General features: G+C 49.1%; 1 protein-coding gene across 1 annotated transcript in view; it reads right to left on the bottom strand.

The window, feature by feature from the left end:
• Positions 1 to 21987, bottom strand: part of LOC140402566 (acidic phospholipase A2 PA-1G-like) — a 74029-nt gene that overhangs the window by 10884 nt on the left and 41158 nt on the right. Inside the window, exons 2-3 of the mRNA XM_072490417.1 lie at positions 18658 to 18823; positions 2260 to 2363 (exon numbers count right to left, since the gene is read on the bottom strand). Of these exons, the coding sequence (XP_072346518.1) occupies positions 2260 to 2363; positions 18658 to 18823 (270 nt within the window). The remainder of the gene's footprint in view (positions 1 to 2259; positions 2364 to 18657; positions 18824 to 21987) is intronic.

Below are 21987 nucleotides of genomic sequence, written 5' to 3' on the forward strand. Positions count from 1 at the left end.
GGTGGCGTGAATCCCGACCCGCCGCTCCGACACCGGCTGTCGGATTCTCCGGCGCCGGTTTTCGGGTGGCGGCTGGGTTTACGGCCCGCGAGTCGGGAGCCATTGGCAGCGGCCCCCCCAGCAATTCTCCGGGCCCTGATGGGTCGAGCGGCCGTCATTTCCTGGCCTGTCCCGCGGTGTGAAATGGACATGGTCCATCACGGTGGGACCCGGCTTGGAGGCCGGCTAGGTGAGTCCTTGAGAGGGTGGGGGGGCGCAGGAGGATCCGACCCGGGGGGTCCCTCAAGGTGGCCTGGCCAGTGATCGGGTCCCACCCATCTGCGGGCGGGCCTGTGCCGTGGGGGCGCTCCTTCCTTCCGTGCCTGCCCCTGTAGGGCTCGGCATTGTCGGCGCGGAGAGGAACCTCCCTGCGCCTGTGCAGGAACACACCGGCCAGTCTGCGCAGGCGCGGAACCACGCAGGCAGTTCTGCACATTCGTCAACTCGCGCTGGCCCTTCGCCACCAGTTGGCGCAGCGCCAAACCTTCCGGCGTCGACCGAGACCCCGGAAATGCAGAGGATTCGCGACCCACACCGACCAACCTTCGCGACCCACACCGAGCGACCTTCGCGACCCACACCGAGCGACCTTCGCGACCCATACCGAGCGACCTTCGCGACCCACACCGAGCGACCTTCGCGACCCACACCGAGCGCCCTTCGGGACCCACACCGAGCGACCTTCGCGACCCACACCGAGCGACCTTCGGGACCCACACCGAGCGACCTTCGCGACCCACACCGAGCGACCTTCGCGACCCACACCGAGCGACCTTCGCGACCCACACCGAGCGACCTTCGGGACCCACACCGAGCGACCTTCGCGACCCACACCGAGCGACCTTCGCGACCCACACCGAGCGACCTTCGCGACCCACACCGAGTGACCTTCGCGACCCACACCGAGCGACCTTCGCGACCCACACCGAGCGACCTTCGGGACCCACACCGAGCGACCTTCACGACCCACACCGAGCGACCTTCAGGACCCACACCGAGCGACCTTCGGGACCCACACCAGCCCACCTTCGGGACCCACGCTGTGAGGCCTCTGCCCTGACAGGGGCAGAGAACCAGGGAGGCCTCCAAAGGCCACGGTGCAGGTGTCCTCTGGGTGGGGTAAGCTCGGCTGATTACCTGCTCTCTGCAGTGGGGTAGCGCTTCTGAGGAGTGCCAACACCTGGTGGGTATCGGATTTATCTTGGCCACGCCCATTGATTAACAAGGGGATTTATAAGGGGCAATGGGGAGAAGGCAGGAGAATGGGGATGAGAAACATCTCAGCCATGATTGAATGGCGGAGCAGACTCGATGGGCCGAATGGCCTAATTCAGCTCCTATATCTGTATCCCCTTGATGATGCAGCTGAGGTATGAGGGTGTCCGGGGGGAGGGGGCGGCCTGGGGGGGCTCCCAGATGACCATAGGCCTTCTGAGTGTTTAAAGGACACAGGCAGCAGGGGTCTCTTTCATTAGGGGGCCTCTGGTGAGGGGTGTCTGGTGCGGGTCTCTTTCATTAGGGGGCCTCTGGTGAGGGGTGTCTGGTGGGGGTGGAGTGGGCAGGTCTTGCATTGTGGGGGGTGGGGAGGGTGACCCTCCATTGGACTTTGGGGGTAACTCCCGGAAAGAGTGACCCCCTTGGCCCACCGTGAGGCCCACCACATCAGGGCCACGCTGGTCAAGACCTGCACTAATTCCTGCCCCCGTGATTCCCGGCCCAGAGCACCGGAGAATCCCGACGATTCGGAGAATATGGGGCAAATAAATCTTAATGACCCATTCACATTCTCCCGCTGGTGCCCGTCGGCGATCCCGTTTTCTGCCCGCGCTGGATTCTCCGCTGCCCGCCGCTGGTAGCGGATTTCCCGATGCGACGGAGAATCCGGCCCTTCGTCACCCAAACGGAAAGTTCCGGGCCTGGTCTCTTGAGCATTCCCAATTTTAATCGGTTCACCATTGGTGGCCGTGACTTCAGGTGTCTGGGCCCCAAGCTCCGAAATCCCCTCCCTCCACCTTTCCGCCTCTATTGAGACATTCCTTAAAACATCTTTAACAAAAGCTTTTGGTCAGTCACTTTGGATGTTTCATTACTCTGAAGGCACCACATAAATATAAGTTGTTGTTGTACTTTACTGATGTAGAACTATTGAGGGAAGGGAGAGGTCAGGGGGTCAGAGCAACTTCCCGAGGTCAACATCGGTTTTGTTTGGTGTTAACTTACCGCACTTGGGAATTCCATTTTCACAAGTTGAAGGGTACCACAAGTGTACAGGACATCCCATCATTTCAGCTTCTCCAGAACAGTCTTCGTGAACTTGACAGCATCTGAGTGGGTGACAAACAAGAGGTATCATTTCAGATGTAAGTTTTTCACGGAGAGACTGAAACTCAGTCAGGGGCTTAATGATTCCAAACAAGCCTCAGATTGGGTTCCCAACTCTGAAGAATTGTCCTGGAGTTTTCAGGAAGTAAAGATGAATCCTCAGGGAACTCATTTCACATAACTGAGGGGATAAGGTCACTGCAGCACTTTAACAACATGGTCTTCTCCGATTTTATTTCAACGCATTTGATCATTGGAGAGAAACTGGGGGTGGGAGGGAAAAGCTGTTTCTGAAAAAACACCCAATCAGATGACAAAGAGTCTGTTCACTTTCCAATTGGTTTGGAAAGGTGGGCACCCCGAGAGTGGACATGTCTGACTAATGGCAGCATGGAGGTGGGATGTTTGAGGTGACACTCCAGGAACATGAGAAAAGCAGACTGTTAGATTTGGCAAGAACATTGCAGTTAACATTACCTGACAAAATGTGAAAAGATGAGGAAATTAGGGTGGTGGTTCAGCATTTAAAGTTGACTGAGATCGAGTTTGACTCATTGGAAATGGCAAAACTTCAGTTGCAAAATAAACAAATGGAACATCAGAAAGAATTAAAGCGGCTGGAATACGGGAGTGAGAGAGAGGAAAAAGAAAGAGAAATAGAGAGAGGCCTCGCCCATAACAGCGGAGTCTACATGTTTTCCCCGTGTGGGTTTCCACCGGCTGCTCCGGTTTCCTCCCAGAAGTCCTGAAAGACGTGCTGTTAGGTAATTTTGACATTCTGAATTCTCCCTCTGCGTACCTCACAGGTGCCGGAATGTGCGACTATTGGCTTTTCACAGTAACTTTATTGTATTGTTAATGATGTGGAGATGCCGGCGTTGGACTGGGGTGAGCACAGTAAGAAGTCTTACAACACCAGGTTAAAGTCCAACAGGTTTGTTTCGATGTCACTAGCTATCGGAGCGCTGCTCCTTCCTCAGGTGAATGAAGAGGTATGTTCCAGAAACACATATATAGACAAATTCAAAGATGCCAAACAATGCTAGGAATGCGACCATTAGCAGGTGATTAAATCTTTACAGATCCAGAGGTGGGGTAACCCCAGGTTAAAGAGGTGTGAATTGCATCAAGCCAGGACAGTTGGTAGGATTTTGCAGGCCAGATGGTGGGGGATGAATGTAATGCGACATGAATCCCAGGTCCCGGTTGAGGCCGCACTCATGTGTGTGGAACTTGGCTATGAGTTTCTGCTCGGCAATTCTGCGTTGTCGCACGTCCTGAAGGCCGCCTTGGAGAACGCTTACCCGGAGATCAGAGGCTGAATGCCCTTAACTGCTGAAGTGTTCCCCGACTGGAAGGGAACATTCCTGCCTGGTGATTGTTGCGCGATGGCCGTTCATTTGTTGTCGCAGCATCTGCATGGTCTCGCCAATGTACCACGCTTCGGGACATCCTTTCCTGCAGCGTATGAGGTAGACAACATTGGCCGAGTCGCACGAGTATGTACCGCGTACCTGGTGGGTGGTGTTCTCACGTGTAATAGTGGTATCCATGTCGATGATCTGGCACGTCTTGCAGAGATTGCCATGGCAGGGTTGTGTGGTGTCGTGGTCACTGTTCTGAAGACTGGGTAGTTTGCTGCAAACAATGGTTCGTTTGAGGTTGCGCGGTTGTTTGAAGGCAAGTAGTGGGGGTTTGGGGATGACCTTGTCAAGATGTTCATCGTCATCAATGACGTGTTGAAGGCTGTGAAGAAGATGACGTAGTTTCTCCGCTCCGGGGAAGTACTGGACGACGAAGGGTATTCTGTCGGTTGTGTCCCATGTTTGTCTTCTGAGGAGGTCGGTCCGGTTTTTCGCTGTGGTGCGTTGGAACTGCCGATCGATGAGTCGAGCGCCATATCCCGTTCGTACGAGGGCATCTTTCAACGTCTGTAGATGGCTGTTACGCTCCTCCTCGTCTGAGCAGATCCTGTGTATACGGAGCGCTTGTCCATAGGGGATGGCTTCTTTAATGTGTTTAGGATGGAAGCTGGAGAAGTGGAGCATCATGAGGTTATCCGTGGGTTTGCGGTAAAGCGAAGTGCCAGGGTGACCGTCCTTGACGGAGACGAGTGTGTCCAAGAATGCAACTGATTTTGGAGAGTAGTCCATGGGGAGTCTGATGGTTGGATGGAACTTATTAATGTCATCGTGTAGTCGTTTCAGTGATTCTTCGCCGTAGGTCCAAAGGAAAAAAATGTCTTCAATGTATCTGGTGTATAACGTCGGTTGTATAAGACAAGTTTGAACAGGACCTACTTACCGCACAGGACCTTCAACCGACATGGAGCACTGCCCACAATAAACATGGAGCACTGTCCACAACAAACATGGAGCGCTGCCACAATAAACATGGAGCACTGTCCACAACAAACATGGAGCACTGCCCACAATAAACATGGAGCGCTGCCCACAATAAACATGGAGCACTGCCCACAATAAACATGGAGCACTGCCCACAATAAACATGGAGCACTGCCCACAATAAACATGGAGCACTGCCCACAATAAACATGGAGCACTGTCCACAACAAACATGGAGCACTGGCACAACAAACATGGAGCACTGTCCACAACAAACATGGAGCACTGTCCACAACAAACATGGAGCACTGTCCACAACAAACATGGAGCACTGCCCACAATAAACATGGAGCGCTGCCCACAATAAACATGGAGCACTGCCCACAATAAACATGGAGCACTGCCCACAATAAACATGGAGCACTGCCCACAATAAACATGGAGCACTGCCCACAATAAACATGGAGCACTGCCCACAATAAACATGGAGCCCTGTCCACAATAAACATGGAGCCCAGCCCACAATAAACATGGAGCCCTGCCCACAATAAACATGGAGCGCTGTCCACAATAAACATGGAGCCCAGCCCACAATAAACATGAAGCGCTGTCCACAATAAACATGGAGCCCAGCCCACAATAAACATGGAGCGCTGTCCACAACAAACATGGAGCACTGCCCACAATAAACATGGAGCATTGCCCACAATTAACACGGAGCACTGTCCACAATAAACATGGAGCACTGCCCACAACAAACATGGAGCACTGCCCACAATAAACATGGAGCACTGTCCACAACAAACATGGAGCACTGCCCACAATAAACATGGAGCATTGCCCACAATTAACACGGAGCACTGTCCACAATAAACATGGAGCCCTGTCCACAATAAACATGGAGCACTGCACACAATAAACATGGAGCACTTCCCACAATAAACATGGAGCGCTGCCCACAATAAACATGGAGCACTGCCCACAACAAACATGGAGCACTGTCCACAATAAACATGGAGCACTGCCCACAATAAACATGGAGCACTGTCCACAATAAACATGGAGCACTGCCCACAATAAACATGGAGCACTGCCCACAATAACCATGGAGCACTGCCCACAATAAACATGGAGCACTGTCCACAATAAACATGGAGCCCTGCCCACAATAAACATGGAGCCCAGCCCACAATAAACATGGAGCACTGCCCACAATAAACATGGAGCACTGTCCACAATAAACATGGAGCACTGCCCACAATAAACATGGAGCACTGCCCACAATAAACATGGAGCACTGCCCACAATAACCATGGAGCACTGCCCACAATAAACATGGAGCACTGTCCACAATAAACATGGAGCACTGCCCACAATAAACATGGAGCGCTGCCCACAATAAACATGGAGCACTGCCCACAATAAACATGGAGCACTGCCCACAATAAACATGGAGCACTGTCCACAATAAACATGGAGCACTGTCCACAACAAACATGGAGCACTGCCCACAATAAACATGGAGCGCTGCCCACAATAAACATGGAGCACTGCCCACAATAAACATGGAGCACTGCCCACAATAAACATGGAGCACTGCCCACAATAAACATGGAGCACTGCCCACAATAAACATGGAGCACTGCCCACAATAAACATGGAGCCCTGTCCACAATAAACATGGAGCCCAGCCCACAATAAACATGGAGCCCTGCCCACAATAAACATGGAGCGCTGTCCACAATAAACATGGAGCCCAGCCCACAATAAACATGGAGCGCTGTCCACAATAAACATGGAGCCCAGCCCACAATAAACATGGAGCGCTGTCCACAACAAACATGGAGCACTGCCCACAATAAACATGGAGCATTGCCCACAATTAACACGGAGCACTGTCCACAATAAACATGGAGCACTGCCCACAACAAACATGGAGCACTGCCCACAATAAACATGGAGCACTGTCCACAACAAACATGGAGCACTGCCCACAATAAACATGGAGCATTGCCCACAATTAACACGGAGCACTGTCCACAATAAACATGGAGCCCTGTCCACAATAAACATGGAGCACTGCACACAATAAACATGGAGCACTTCCCACAATAAACATGGAGCGCTGCCCACAATAAACATGGAGCACTGCCCACAACAAACATGGAGCACTGTCCACAATAAACATGGAGCACTGCCCACAATAAACATGGAGCACTGTCCTCAATAAACATGGAGCACTGCCCACAATAAACATGGAGCACTGCCCACAATAACCATGGAGCACTGCCCACAATAAACATGGAGCACTGTCCACAATAAACATGGAGCCCTGCCCACAATAAACATGGAGCCCAGCCCACAATAAACATGGAGCACTGCCCACAATAAACATGGAGCACTGTCCACAATAAACATGGAGCACTGCCCACAATAAACATGGAGCACTGCCCACAATAAACATGGAGCACTGCCCACAATAACCATGGAGCACTGCCCACAATAAACATGGAGCACTGCCCACAACAAACATGGAGCACTGTCCACAATAAACATGGAGCACTGCCCACAACAAACATGGAGCACTGTCCACAATAAACATGGAGCGCTGCCCACAATAAACATGGAGCACTGCCCACAACAAACATGGAGCACTGTCCACAATAAACATGGAGCACTGCCCACAATAAACATGGAGCACTGTCCACAATAAACATGGAGCACTGCCCACAATAAACATGGAGCACTGCCCACAATAACCATGGAGCACTGCCCACAATAAACATGGAGCACTGTCCACAATAAACATGGAGCCCTGCCCACAATAAACATGGAGCCCAGCCCACAATAAACATGGAGCACTGCCCACAATAAACATGGAGCACTGTCCACAATAAACATGGAGCACTGCCCACAATAAACATGGAGCACTGCCCACAATAAACATGGAGCACTGCCCACAATAACCATGGAGCACTGCCCACAATAAACATGGAGCACTGTCCACAATAAACATGGAGCACTGCCCACAATAAACATGGAGCGCTGCCCACAATAAACATGGAGCACTGCCCACAATAAACATGGAGCACTGCCCACAATAAACATGGAGCACTGTCCACAATAAACATGGAGCACTGTCCACAACAAACATGGAGCACTGCCCACAATAAACATGGAGCGCTGCCCACAATAAACATGGAGCACTGCCCACAATAAACATGGAGCACTGCCCACAATAAACATGGAGCACTGCCCACAATAAACATGGAGCAGTGCCCACAATAAACATGGAGCACTGCCCACAATAAACATGGAGCCCTGTCCACAATAAACATGGAGCCCAGCCCACAATAAACATGGAGCCCTGCCCACAATAAACATGGAGCGCTGTCCACAATAAACATGGAGCCCAGCCCACAATAAACATGGAGCGCTGTCCACAATAAACATGGAGCCCAGCCCACAATAAACATGGAGCGCTGTCCACAACAAACATGGAGCACTGCCCACAATAAACATGGAGCATTGCCCACAATTAACACGGAGCACTGTCCACAATAAACATGGAGCACTGCCCACAACAAACATGGAGCACTGCCCACAATAAACATGGAGCACTGTCCACAACAAACATGGAGCACTGCCCACAATAAACATGGAGCATTGCCCACAATTAACACGGAGCACTGTCCACAATAAACATGGAGCCCTGTCCACAATAAACATGGAGCACTGCACACAATAAACATGGAGCACTTCCCACAATAAACATGGAGCGCTGCCCACAATAAACATGGAGCACTGCCCACAACAAACATGGAGCACTGTCCACAATAAACATGGAGCACTGCCCACAATAAACATGGAGCACTGTCCTCAATAAACATGGAGCACTGCCCACAATAAACATGGAGCACTGCCCACAATAACCATGGAGCACTGCCCACAATAAACATGGAGCACTGTCCACAATAAACATGGAGCCCTGCCCACAATAAACATGGAGCCCAGCCCACAATAAACATGGAGCACTGCCCACAATAAACATGGAGCACTGTCCACAATAAACATGGAGCACTGCCCACAATAAACATGGAGCACTGCCCACAATAAACATGGAGCACTGCCCACAATAACCATGGAGCACTGCCCACAATAAACATGGAGCACTGCCCACAACAAACATGGAGCACTGTCCACAATAAACATGGAGCACTGCCCACAACAAACATGGAGCACTGTCCACAATAAACATGGAGCACTGCCCACAATAAACATGGAGCACTGCCCACAATAAACATGGAGCACTGCCCACAATAAACATGGAGCACTGTCCACAATAAACACGGAGCACTGCCCACAATAAACATGGAGCACTGTCCACAATAAACATGGAGCACTGCCCACAATAAACATGGAGCACTGCCCACAATAACCATGGAGCACTGCCCACAATAAACATGGAGCACTGTCCACAATAAACATGGAGCCCTGCCCACAATAAACATGGAGCACATCCCACAATAAACATGGAGCACTGCCCACAATAAACATGGAGCACTGCCCACAATAAACATGGAGCGCTGCCCACAATAAACATGGAGCACTGCCCACAATAAACATGGAGCCCTGCCCACAATAAACATGGAGCGCTGCCCACAATAAACATGGAGCACTGCCCACAATAAACATGGAGCACTGCCCACAATAAACATGGAGCGCTGCCCACAATAAACATGGAGCCCTGCCCACAATAAACATGGAGCACTGTCCACAATAAACATGGAGCACTGCCCACAATAAACATGGAGCACTGCCCACAATAAACATGGAGCACTGCCCACAATAAACATGGAGCACTGCCCACAATAAACATGGAGCACAGCCCACAAGAAACATGGAGCACTGTCCACAATAAACATGGAGCCCTGCCCACAATAAATATGGAGCACTGTCCACAATAAACATGGAGAACATCCCTCATCAAAGATGGAGCACTGCCCACAAGAAACGTGGCAATAACCTGCCCATGACAAATATAGAGGCTCCCAATTACTGACACTGCTGTCTGATGTATTTGCTCATTTACACTTAAAAACCAAAATTGTACGTCTGTTTTAACTTGCTGCTTTGTATTCTGATAGTGGGAGATTCCCAGGATTTCTAAGTAACAGCAGGTGTCCAGTTAAATTGGGTCATTCATTCAGGTGACCAGCTTTTCAAAAGTCAAAAGTCAGACACATTGAGAATCCTTGGGGAGGTCCGAGATGATGCTCATGTTGAGTGACCAATGGTAGGAGTCTGGGGAAGGGGCAGTTCAGATTAGGAGATCATGTGATGAAATCTACCAGACTATGTCCAATCAGATTAGCTTAACCCTTTAAAGACTCCCAATTATTGAAGGCAGCGGTTATGAGCGACAGACTTCTATTTCAATGGACCCAATCTTCCGAGGAATGACGATCACTGATCATCGGATTGCCACTCCTCTCACACTTACTTCCCTCGCTGCTGGTCTGTGATGTGGAGAGATGCCAACAGAGTGGGTTCAATTCCTGTACCGACTGAGATTATCCATGAAGGCCCCGCCTTCTCAAGCTTGACCCTCTCCTGAGATGTGGTGACTCTCAGGTTAAATCACCAACAGTCAACTCTCTCCCTCAAAGGGGAAAGCAGTCTATGGCCATCCGGGATTATGGCGACTTTACCTTTTTCAATTAGCTTGAACAGGAGCTCAATTTTTCTCAGCTGGATCTCTGAACAGGGTCTCCCGGGAAATACTGAGCATAACTGCTCCTGGAGTCGGTGCCTCACAGAGCAGGAACAATGGGGTAGTTACCCTGAGTAGCCCCTGTAAATTACCCCCAGCAAACCCTCTAAATTACCTCAGTAACGCCTATACATTACCCCCAGTAACTCTTATAAATTACACCCAGTAACTCCTATAAATTACCCCCAGTAACTCCTGTAAATTACCCCCAGTAACTCCTATAGATTACCCCCAGTAACTCCTGTAAATTACCCCAATAACTCCGATAAATTACCCCCAGTAACTCCTATAAATTACCCCCAGTAACCCCTGTAAATTACCCCCAGTAACTCCTATAAATTACCCCAGTAACTCCTGTAAATTATCCCAATAACTCCTATAAATTACCCCCAGTAACTCCTATAATTACCCCCAGTAACTCCGATACATTACCCCCAGTAACTCCTATAAATTACCCCCAGTAACTCCTGTAAATTACCCCAATAACTCCTATAAATTACCCCAGTAACCCCTATAAATTACCCCAGTAACTCCTGTAAATTATCCCAATAACTCCTATAAATTACCCCCAGTAACTCCTATAATTACCCCCAGTATCTCCTATAAATTACCCCCAGTAACTCCTATAAATTACCCCCAGTAACTCCTGTAAATTATCCCAATAACTCCTATAAATTGCCCCCAGTAACTCCTATAAATTACCCCCAGTAACCCCTATAAATTACCCCTCGTAACCCCTGTAAATTACCCCCAGTAACTCCTATAAATTACGCCTAGTAACCCCTATAAATTACCCCCAGTAACCCCTATAAATTACCTCCAGTAACTCCTATAAATTACCCCCAGTAACTCCTATAAATTACCCCAGTAACTCGTATAAATTACCCCCAGTAACTCCTATAAATTAACCCCTAGTAACCCCTATAAATTACCCCCAGTAACTCCTATACATTACCCTAGTAACTCCTAAATATTAACCCCCAGGAACCCCTATAAATTACCCCAGTAACTCCCATAAATTACCCCAGTAATTCCTATAAATTAACCGCCAGTAACCCCTATAAATTACCCCCAGCAACTCCGATAAATTACCTCCAGTAACTGTACAACTAGGGATTAATGGGTCCTTTTCAAATTGGCAGGCAGTAACCAGTGGGGTACCACAGGAATCGATGCTGGGACCCCAGCGATTCACAATATATATTAATGATTTGGATGAGGGAACAAAATGTAACATCTCAAAGTTGGCAGATGATACTAAATTAATTGGGAGGGTAAATTGCGGCGAGGATGCAGGGATCCTACAGCAAGATCTGGACAGGTTGGGCGAGTGGGCAAACCAATGGCAGTTGCAGTATTATTTGGATAAGTGTGAGGTTTTCATTTTGGAACAGAAACAGGAAGACAGATTACTACCCGAATGTTTGTAAATTGGGAGAGGGGAGTGTGCAACGGGACCTGGGTGTCCTTGTGCATCATTCGCTGAAGGTAAGCATGCAGGTGCAGCAGGCGGTAAAGAAGGTAAATGGTATGTTGGCCTTCATTGCGAGAGGTTTCGCGTATAGAAGCGGGAATGTGTTGCTGCAATTATACAGGGCCTTGGTGAGGCCACACCTGGAGTATTGTGGGCAGTTTTGGTCTCCTTCTCTGAGGGAAGATGTTCTTGCTCTCGAGCGAGTGCAGCGAAGGTTTACCAGACTGATTCCAGGGATGGCGGGACTGTCAGGTGAGGAGAGATTGACTCGGTTGGCATTGTTCTCGCTGGAGTTCAGAAGAATGAGGGGGGATCTCATAGAGACTTATAAAATTCTAACAGGACTAGACAAGGTAGATGCAGGGAAGATGTTGCCAATGATGGGTGTGTCCAGAACCAGGGGTCACAGCCTGAGGATTCTGGGTAAACTATTTCAGACAGAGATAAGGAGACATTTCTTCACGCAAAGATTGGTGATCCTGTGGAATTCATTCCCACAGGAAGTAGTCGATGCTAAAACTTTGAATATATTCAAGAGGCAGCTGGATATAGCGCTCGGGGAGAATGGGATCAAAGGCTATGGGGAGAAAGCAGGATTAGGCTATTGAGTTGGATGATCAGCCATGATCGCGATGAATCGCAGAGCAGGCTCGAAGGGCCTAAAGGCCTCCTCCTGCCCCGATCTTCTATGTATCTCTGTATCTGCTTCAAACTTGCGATGCCTATCCTTAACCTTTTCTCATTGACACGTTTTGTAGAGTGCACATTTTCCCACAGGGATTTACTATCAATGTGACACTCAATGGGTATGTTTCCCAAATCACCTAATCCCAAAATATCTGTCAATATCTGAGATATATAAAAGGCCATATCCACCACCTCTACAAGGCTTGTCATCTCAGCAGCCAAAGTGCTTTTGGCCACTCTCCTTATTTTCTTTGTTACCCACACAAGAGGGCAACAAAGGAAAATTATGAAAATTCCTGCGCTTGAAACCCCATCATATAAATTTGCATAGGATGCATCACTATAAATTATGAGTTTCAAGTGCCTAAGGTCACCTAAAACTGGGAACCTCAAAACATGCTCTTGCATTTTTAGTTTGACCAATGCTTTATTTGCTCTCATTATGTCTTCCACTTTGGGATCATTCATTTTTGTACTCAACTTTAAGACATCAAAACTAATGTCTGGTCTAGTCTGTCTACCTAACCAATTCAGTGCCCAATTAAACTTCGCAGTTGCTTTTTTTCCAACTTTCAAACCACTGCGTCTTTTTGTTAAACCCGACCACGACTAATTGCTATTGGGCTGATGCTGTGCAAATAAGATTGCTGACGTAAAGTTGCCCCTAACTTAGTCTGTCCGATTTCCAGTTCAACATATTTAAATGCACCAGAAGCCTGACTTTCAACCCTGAATTCTTTCCTCAAACCAGAGATTACAATAGCTTCAAAATCACGAGTCCCACCCCACAAAAAAATCATCGACATGCATCATAAAGATGCCAGAAAGATTTCCTTTATAGTGCCAGTAAAACATTGTCGGATCTGCTTTCAACTGGCAACAGCCTAACTTTAACAAAACTGACCTCACCAAAAACTACCAGACTCTAGATGCAAATTTAATCCATATACACATTTGTTCAACTTCCAGAGTACCCCTTCTGTGTTAGCTGCTTCTTTAGGAGGACGGAGAAAAATGTCTCTCTGGAGCTGATGCCCCTGCAAAAAGGCAGCTTTTATATCTATAGATTTGCATTCCCATGCCTTTGTGGCTAATAGAGCCGAGAAGATCTTTAAAATAACCTTTGCCTCCGTCGGTGAATCTACCCTTAATCCTGATCTTCTAAGTTTTCTTCAAATCCCCTTGCCACAAGCATGGCCTTGGCCTCATAAGTTCCATCTGGAAGAACCTTTTCCATGCATATCCATCTGTGGATAGAGCTCTTTGTCCCCTATCTGGTACTTCCGTGTATACCCCAAATTCACTCCAACTATGCAGTTCTTGCTGTTTGGCGTCTTTGATAACTTCATTAAACTTATTGGAGGCCACCAAAATCTCACGTTCATGTGGGCTTCTACTCCTAGTAGCATTCATAGTCTTACCCATGTTCCGAGACCTTGACAAACTATGTCCCCTCTCCCGCCTGGTATCTCGTTCAGTACTGCTACTGCTTGATCTTTTCCTTCTGTTGTGGGATGTCCTTCCAATAATTCTCGACTTTTTCCTGTGAACCTGTTCACTATCCGATGTATTATCTGAACTGGCACTTGGTTTCTGGTCCTCCATTTTTGAACTTCATGTTTCCAATCCATTGTCTTGACACCCTCCCATGTATTCTGTACATTCAACCAGTGTTCATACTTTCCAGTGGCATTCCCTGCCATACTAATAATAGTTGCATCCTTCCATTGACTAGATCCTTCAGGCAAGAATGTCACTTTGTACCAACTTTTGGCAGTTGTCCTTTCGGAAAAATTACCTGTTCTAATTCATCAGAAGTATTGTGTTCCTCTACAGAAACCCTGTCCATATCAGTTAACTGGTCCTCGTAGTTCTGTAACACATGTATCATATGACCCTGGTTCTTCATCATGTCTGTTTGCTCTGTCTAAATTTGAAAATTTGTAATCTGTACCCATTATCCTTGATGATTGTACCCTAACTCTTTGATTGCCATGTTGCAAAATAATTGTTTTGCCATCTATGCCTATGATCTTTCCTGGGCCTTTCCATTCATTAAAGTTGTCTCTCTTATAGTATACTGTGTCTCCTTGCTGAAAAATGGTATTTGATCGCTGTACATTGCGCCTCAAAGCTCTGCGAATTCTTTCAGAGACTTCCGCTTCCAAAAGAGATTTTCTGCTGCTATGAAATGCATTTAAATGCTCAGCAAAGGCAGAGCTAATTGTAGTCTCTTCACAAGCTGGAGGCTGGTCATCCAAAATGGACGGAATTTAAGGATTTCTACTAAACACTAATTGATAGGGACATTCGCCCCAACCATCTGCAACAAATTCTTTGCATGTACCGTCCCTGCTAAAGCTGAATTTAACTTGCAATTTGGTCTATCTGCCAACATTTTCTGGAGCATGCCATTTATTACTGCATGGTTTCTTTCACACACACCCTTACTAGATGGGCTTTCTGCAGCTGTATTCATCACAGTGATATTCACATTTTCACACATATCCCGAAACTCATCATTAGCAAATTCTCCCCCGTTGTCTGTAAGGAATTTTCCAGGGACCCCAGTCCTGTCCCTACCATTTTCCCACCATCTGATCCAGGATTAATCTCTTTTCTTGACTTTGTAAAATGGTTGATTGACTAAATGGCTAAATCGACAAAATGCCAAATAAATATATTGTGATGGTGTCCTTCTGTACTTCCTATAAACCTCACAGCGATCACTAACCTGTTCTATCAGCTTAGTATAGACTTCATCCCTTACCCCTGCATCCTTTAATAATTTTTCAGCCTCCGAGGAGACGCATGCGCAAATTGCCAATGCAGTTTTAATACAACAAGCTTTCTAGCAGCTAAAGTGATTTCCAACTGATAATAACACATCCTTAACAACTGCACCTGAAATATTATTTGTCAGTAATGGAATACAATAGTGTCCCGACTGTGTAAATTGTAAGTCCACCATCTTTCCAAAAACTGTTGCCTTATCCTGTTCCATATCCAGTTTCATGTGTGCTTTCTTCATCGACGGTCTGCTCAGAAACAAAGGTATCTGACTTGATACAACATCCGTGCTGTTGGAATGATTCACTCCGGCAATATTGCAAGGGATCACCACTCTTTTCAGAAACTTCAGAGTATTATCATCCCCAAACCTGAAACTTGTGGAACTTTCAAATTCCTTTACCTTGTTACGATTTTCTGCATTCAAAGAGTCCAGGTAACATTTTAACCAGTCAATTCCACACACAGTAGATGTGCAGCCACTGTCCAATACAGCACAACTGAAGGATTCTGCAACCAACACCCTCATTATCAGAGTAAAACTGCTTGTTACCAGGACAATGCCTTCTTTCTGGTCACTATCGTTTTTCCCTTCTGACTCTTCCGTGTCATGCGTAGCTTATTATAGCGTGTTGGACAGTTGAAAGCATAATGGTATTGAAAGTCATACCGAAAACATCGATTTATTGTACCCCGGGCATTTCTGGGGTTCATCTTCCTATTCCCATTCTCCATGCCCCTCCTCCGATTAGAGGTTCTAAATGGGTTTCTGTCCTCATAATGTCCGGGTCCAGATCTCCTTCCAGACTCTCGTAACCTGTTCGTAGCCATATGATCTCACCATCCTGTAGTAGTGTATCTTCCATAGTCTGCTTAATTGCTGACTGACCCATTTGTGTCGTAAGAGCCATAGGAATTTAATGTTTCCCCAGAAACTTCTTTAAGGCCTCTATCATCTGATTGAACAAGGTATCATTATCCACAACCTTAACTCCTGCCAAAACCAGGAGCCTATCCAGATTGGTCACTCTAGCAAGTCGAGTGACTTTAATGCCAACACAGACTGTGGAAATTCCAGGCGGTGTTTGTGCAGCCTCCTGTATAATCTGCTAAATTCCATTATATAATCCTCAATAGAAATGTCCTCTGTTTTCTGGAATCTAGTAAATTCTGACCAAGCTTCATACACACTTATGACTTATCCTTTTGATAAATCTTATCCATGAAACGTAATCGAGTCTCCAGACCTTCTCCTGAATTTAATTCTTCCAATTCCAGTTCCGAAAACACTTTGCTTCGGATTTAACTCTCATAAGGTAGAGAAAGAGCCAATGACATACCTTGTTTCCTCTTTCCCAAGGCAGTTACCTTAGTCCACATAACAACTGCACTTCTCCATTGGTCATACGATCCCCTTTCAGAAAATAATGGTGGATAGTCATATCCGGCCACCTTTGTCCGAGGTTCAGCCATATATATATATGTTTTTTTTTTAGTCTTCTCACTCACTGCTTGGTTGAGTCTGGAAACGTTGTATCTTTCAGCCCTTCACATTTGCACAGCAACCTTCCTGTGTTACCAATGGTAACCTTGGCAGCTGTTGTGGAAAGAGTCAAGAGTTCTGCTCCTTTTCACAAACACCTTTATTTTCCTTTAACAGACTCTGGACAAAACTCGATCACCACATCAAAGATCACCTGAAGCCTCTTTACATGTCAGTCTCAATTATTGGATACTTAACATAAATGAGACATCTAATTGGAATGTCTCTTCACCCATTCCTTAACATGGTGTTCAGGGTAAGATCCTGACATGGATCGAGGATTGGCTGACTGGCAGAAGGCAGAGAGTGGGGCTAAAGGGGTCTTTTTCAGGATGGCAGCCGGTGACTAGTGGTGTGCCTCAGGGGTCGGTGCTGGGACCACAACTTTTCACAATATACATTAACGATTTGGAAGAATGAACTGAAGGCACTGTTGCTAAGTTTGCAGATGAAACAAAGGTCTGTAGTATTGAGGAAGCAGGGGGGCTGCAGAAGGACTTGGCCAGGCTATGAGAGTGAGCAAAGAAGTGGCAGATGGAATATAATGTGGAAAAGTGTGAGGTTATACAACTTAGATGGAGGAATGGAGAAGTACAAAGGGACTTGGGAGTCCTTGTTCACGATTCTCTTCAGGTTAACGTACAGGTTCAGTCGGCAGTTAGGAAGGCAAATGCAACATTAGCATTCATGTCAAGAGGGCTAGAATACAAGACCAGGGATGTACTTCTCAGGCTGTATAAGGATCTGGTCAGACCCCATTTGGAGTATTGTGAGCAGTGTTCGGCCCCGTCTCTAAGGAAGGATGAGCTGGCCTTAGAAAGTGTCCACAGGAAGTTCACAAGAATGATCCCTGGAATGAAGAGCTTGTTGTCTGAGGAATGGTTGAGGACTCTGGGTCTGTACTCGTTGGAGTTTAGAAGGATGAGGGGGGATCTTATTGAAACGTACAGGATACTGCGAGGCCTGGATAGAGTGGACGTTGAGAGAATGTTTCCACGAGCAGAAAAAACTAGAACCAGAGGGCACAATCTCAGACTAAAGGGGCGATCCTTTAAAACAGAGATGAGGAGGAATTTCTTCAGCCAGAGGGTGGTGAATCTGTGGAACTCTTTGCCGCAGAAGGCTGTGGAGGCCAAATCACTGAGTGTCTTTAAGACGGAGATAGATAGGTTCTTGATTAATAAAGGCAGGAGAATGGGGATGAGAAAATCTCAGCCATGATTGAATTTTGGAGCAGACTCGATGGGCCGAGTGGCCTAATTCTGCTCCAATGTCTCATGGTCTTATGGTCTATAAATTACACCAGTAACTCCTGTAAATTACCCCCAGTAACTCCCCAAATTACCTCAAGTAACTTTGAGAAATTACTCTTAGCAGCTCTGCTTGACTGAACTGGAACTCAGGGTGTCAGTGACAAACAGCACGAGGTGTATTTATCCCTAAACCAACATCAGGAAAATAGATCAACCTGGTCATTATATCATAGCTACTGTGGGATCTTGCTGTGTACAAATTGCGTTCTACCTGGAGGCAGTGATAAGGACGATAGAGAAACAAGCTCTGTCTCTCTGAGGAATGTCTGCTCTCTGCTTCGTACCAGAGTAAAACCTTGCTGATTCTCAGCCAGCGCAAACACCCACATCTTCACGGAGAGAGTTTTTACACAAGTATCGTCTCATTTTACCTGTCCAAGCCATCCACTGGCTGGTTTCCACTTCCTCCAATCCCACAGAAACAGCCGTAGTTCCTGTAGCGCTGGTACGGGAGAGTGGGATTGACGCAGTGAACAACGTTTAGGAAGTTTATCATGTTTTGCCGATTTGTGACTCCCTGAGCAGGGATCCAAATTGCTACAAGAGGAAAACAAAATGAATCATTGTGTCAGGAAAGCCCTGGTACAGAGTGAGCAGGGAGACAATTTAACAACACGCCGATTTAGAAAGCAGAAGTACGGCAAAAGAATATTCCTGAATTCAGCAGAAATTTCGGGCTGGATTCTCCGATTTTGCGGCTATGTCCGGAACATGTGTCTAGTTTTACAATGAAAAAGTCGGCGCCGCCCCTGCACCGATGCTCCGCCTGGTGGGAGGGGCTAGGAGCCACGCCACGTAAAGCCCCCGGCCTCCCCTGCAGCTACGGATGGAGGATTGCCGAGTCCGTGGCCGCGCATTGTGCACGGTGGATCCTGCAGCACCCGCGGACCCGGCCTGCCAGATAGTGCCCCACTGTAACCCCTCCCCACCCCTGGCCCAGCCCCCCACCAGTCCCCCCAGCCCCCGCCAAAGCCCCCCGGCCAGTGGAACGACTATCCCCCCCGACTGTGGGGGCGCTGGACACAGTCCGCAGACCCCACGCGAGGTCCCAGAAAACTGTGAGCACACGCGACCGACGCCGTTGGAATGTCGGCCAATCGGGAGCGGAGCATCGGGGGAGGGCCTCGGGCTACGTCCTGAGGACGTCCCAATGGTGTGCGGCGGCGTATCAGTGATTACGCTGATTTTCAGGGGGCGGAGCATCTGAAAAATGGCTCCGCCCCCGATTTCGGTGTCGAAACGGATTCTCCGGCCAATCGCTGAACGCGATTCCGGCGTCGGCAATCGGAGAATCCTGCCCTGCGCCTCGGAACCAGGCCATTCGGCCCAACAATTCCATGGGCTAGATTCTCTGTCACCCGCCACCAGTAACGGGGTTCCTGATCCAGCGGAGAATCGCGCGCCGGGCGAAAAGCGGGATCAGCGCACGATGGGCGGGATTCTCCGATTGCCAACGCCAAAATCACCCTTTTAACGCCGAACTCGGGGGCTGCGCCTGTCTTCCGATGCTCCGCCCACCAAAACGGCATCATCGGTGAGGACGCCGCTCGCCGTTGGGACGGCCTCAGGACGACACCTGAAAGCCCTCCCCCGATCCCCCCCCCCCCCCGATGGACAGCGTGGATCACTTGTGGTCTGAGATTTGTCAACTCGGACCAGAGTTGAGAGCTGCGGACTGTGTCCAGTGGCCCCACAGTCGGGGGTGGTGGGCGGGCTGGGGGGTGGGGGTGCAGGGGGACGCTCCTCTGGTGACGGGAGCTTCGGCGGGGGCTGCAGGGTCACAGAGGGTCACTATCTGGCAGGCCTTGTCCGCGTGGCCGGCACCATGTTGTCCGGCGTGACAGCTGTCGGTCGTCACCGTGCGCAATGCGCGGCCACACGGACCCGGCAATTCTCCGTCTGTATCTGCAGGGGAAGCCGGGGGTTTACGTGGTGCGGCTGCTCGCGCCCCACTGGGTGGAGCATCGGTGCGGAGGCGGCGAAGACTTTTTGGCCGTAATACTGGACACGTTCTCCGGACACAGCCTCAAAATCGGAGACTCCAGCCCGATGTTCCAACCCCCGCCCACAGCGGCAGTGAGCTACACGCTGGGTCATGAGCATCCAGTAAAACCTGATTAACAGGCTGGAAACCCGATTTTCCTGCTCCCCCCGGGATGCTCCAGGCCTCTCAGCCGGGATTCAGGCGGGCGTGGATTGGCGAGGGTATTTTCAAGCGTTACCCTGAAGCTGTGCACCCCGCGGTGGGTCGAGGCGGTAAGTATGTAACGAACGTGCCCCCCAAAGTCCATGGATGGTGCCCAGCCCCCCACAACACAAATCCTCATGGTGTGAGTGTGGCGCACAAAGACTCCGTGAGACGAATAGAGTGAAGTCGATGAGGCTTTATTAAGCGTGTCTGTTCCCCAGCATCCTGATAGTAAACTGGCCTGCGGGGGAAGGCACCGGCTTCTTATACTTCGCCTTCAGGGCGGAGCTTGAGGTCAACGGCCAACCAGGACCCGGGATCTGTCAGCCAATGACATTAGGGCGTCCAGTCCCACATGACCCCCAATACATACGACCACATTCACCCCTTGTCAAAAATGAACCCGGCGGGGTGATGCTTCGTATGGTGGTAAGGGTTTACAGGGCTGGTCCTGGAAGGATAGAACAGTTACATGGTAGTACAGTATTGGACAGTATCGTCCTGTTACAACTATTTACAGAGGGTATAGGAAAAACAAAATGTTCATTGGACAGTCCATCTTTGTTTTACATCGACGCCACGAGTCGGTCGGGCGGTCTGGTCGTCCGTGTCGATCGCCTCAGCCCCGGCGGTGGTGGTGGTGCTTGTACCAGCGTTGTCGCCTCCGGGAGTCGCACGGTTTCAGCTGTCGGTGCAAAGGGGAGGGGGACTGATCCTCCTGGGAAGGGGGCGGTCGCGGGGTGCGGTGGTGGCAGGAAGGGGGGCGGTTGGGTTGATGGTGTCGGGGGGGTGTGCGTGGTGCCGGCGGGCGCCAGATCCCGCAGGGAGACCGTGTCCTGTCGGCCATCGGGGTACTCCACGTAGGCGTACTGGGGGTTTGCGTGGAGGAGGTGAACCCTTTCGACCAACGGGTCCGCCTTATGTGCCCGCACGTGCTTTCGGAGCAGGATGGGTCCTGGGGCCGCCAGCCAGGTCGGCAGCGACGTTCCAGAGGAGGACCTCCTAGGGAAGACAAGGAGACGCTCGTGAGGCGTTTGATTAGTGCTTGTACATAATAACGACCGGAATGGAGAGCGTCCGGGAGGACCTCCTGCCACCGTGAAACTGGGAGATCCCTGGACTGTAGGGCCAGTAGGACGGCCTTCCAGACCGTGCCGTTCTCCCTTTCTACTTGCCCGTTCCCCCGGGGGTTGTAGCTGGTCGTCCTGCTTGAAGCTATGCCCTTGCTGAGCAGGAACTGGCGCAGCTCGTCACTCATGAAAGAGGACCCCCTGTCGCTGTGGACGTATGCGGGGTAACCGAACAGCGTGAAGATGCTGTTCAGGGCTTTAATGACTGTGGCCGCGGTCATGTCGGAGCAGGGAATGGCAAAAGGGAAGCGGGAGTATTCGTCCACTACATTAAGGAAATACGCGTTGCGGTCGGTGGAGGGGAGGGGCCCTTTGAAATCGAGACTGAGGCGTTCAAAGGGGCGGGAAGCCTTAATCAGGTGCGCTCCATCTGGCCTGAAAAA

Source organism: Scyliorhinus torazame, chromosome 25, assembly GCF_047496885.1.
Source record: "Scyliorhinus torazame isolate Kashiwa2021f chromosome 25, sScyTor2.1, whole genome shotgun sequence".
Lineage (NCBI taxonomy): Eukaryota > Metazoa > Chordata > Chondrichthyes > Carcharhiniformes > Scyliorhinidae > Scyliorhinus > Scyliorhinus torazame.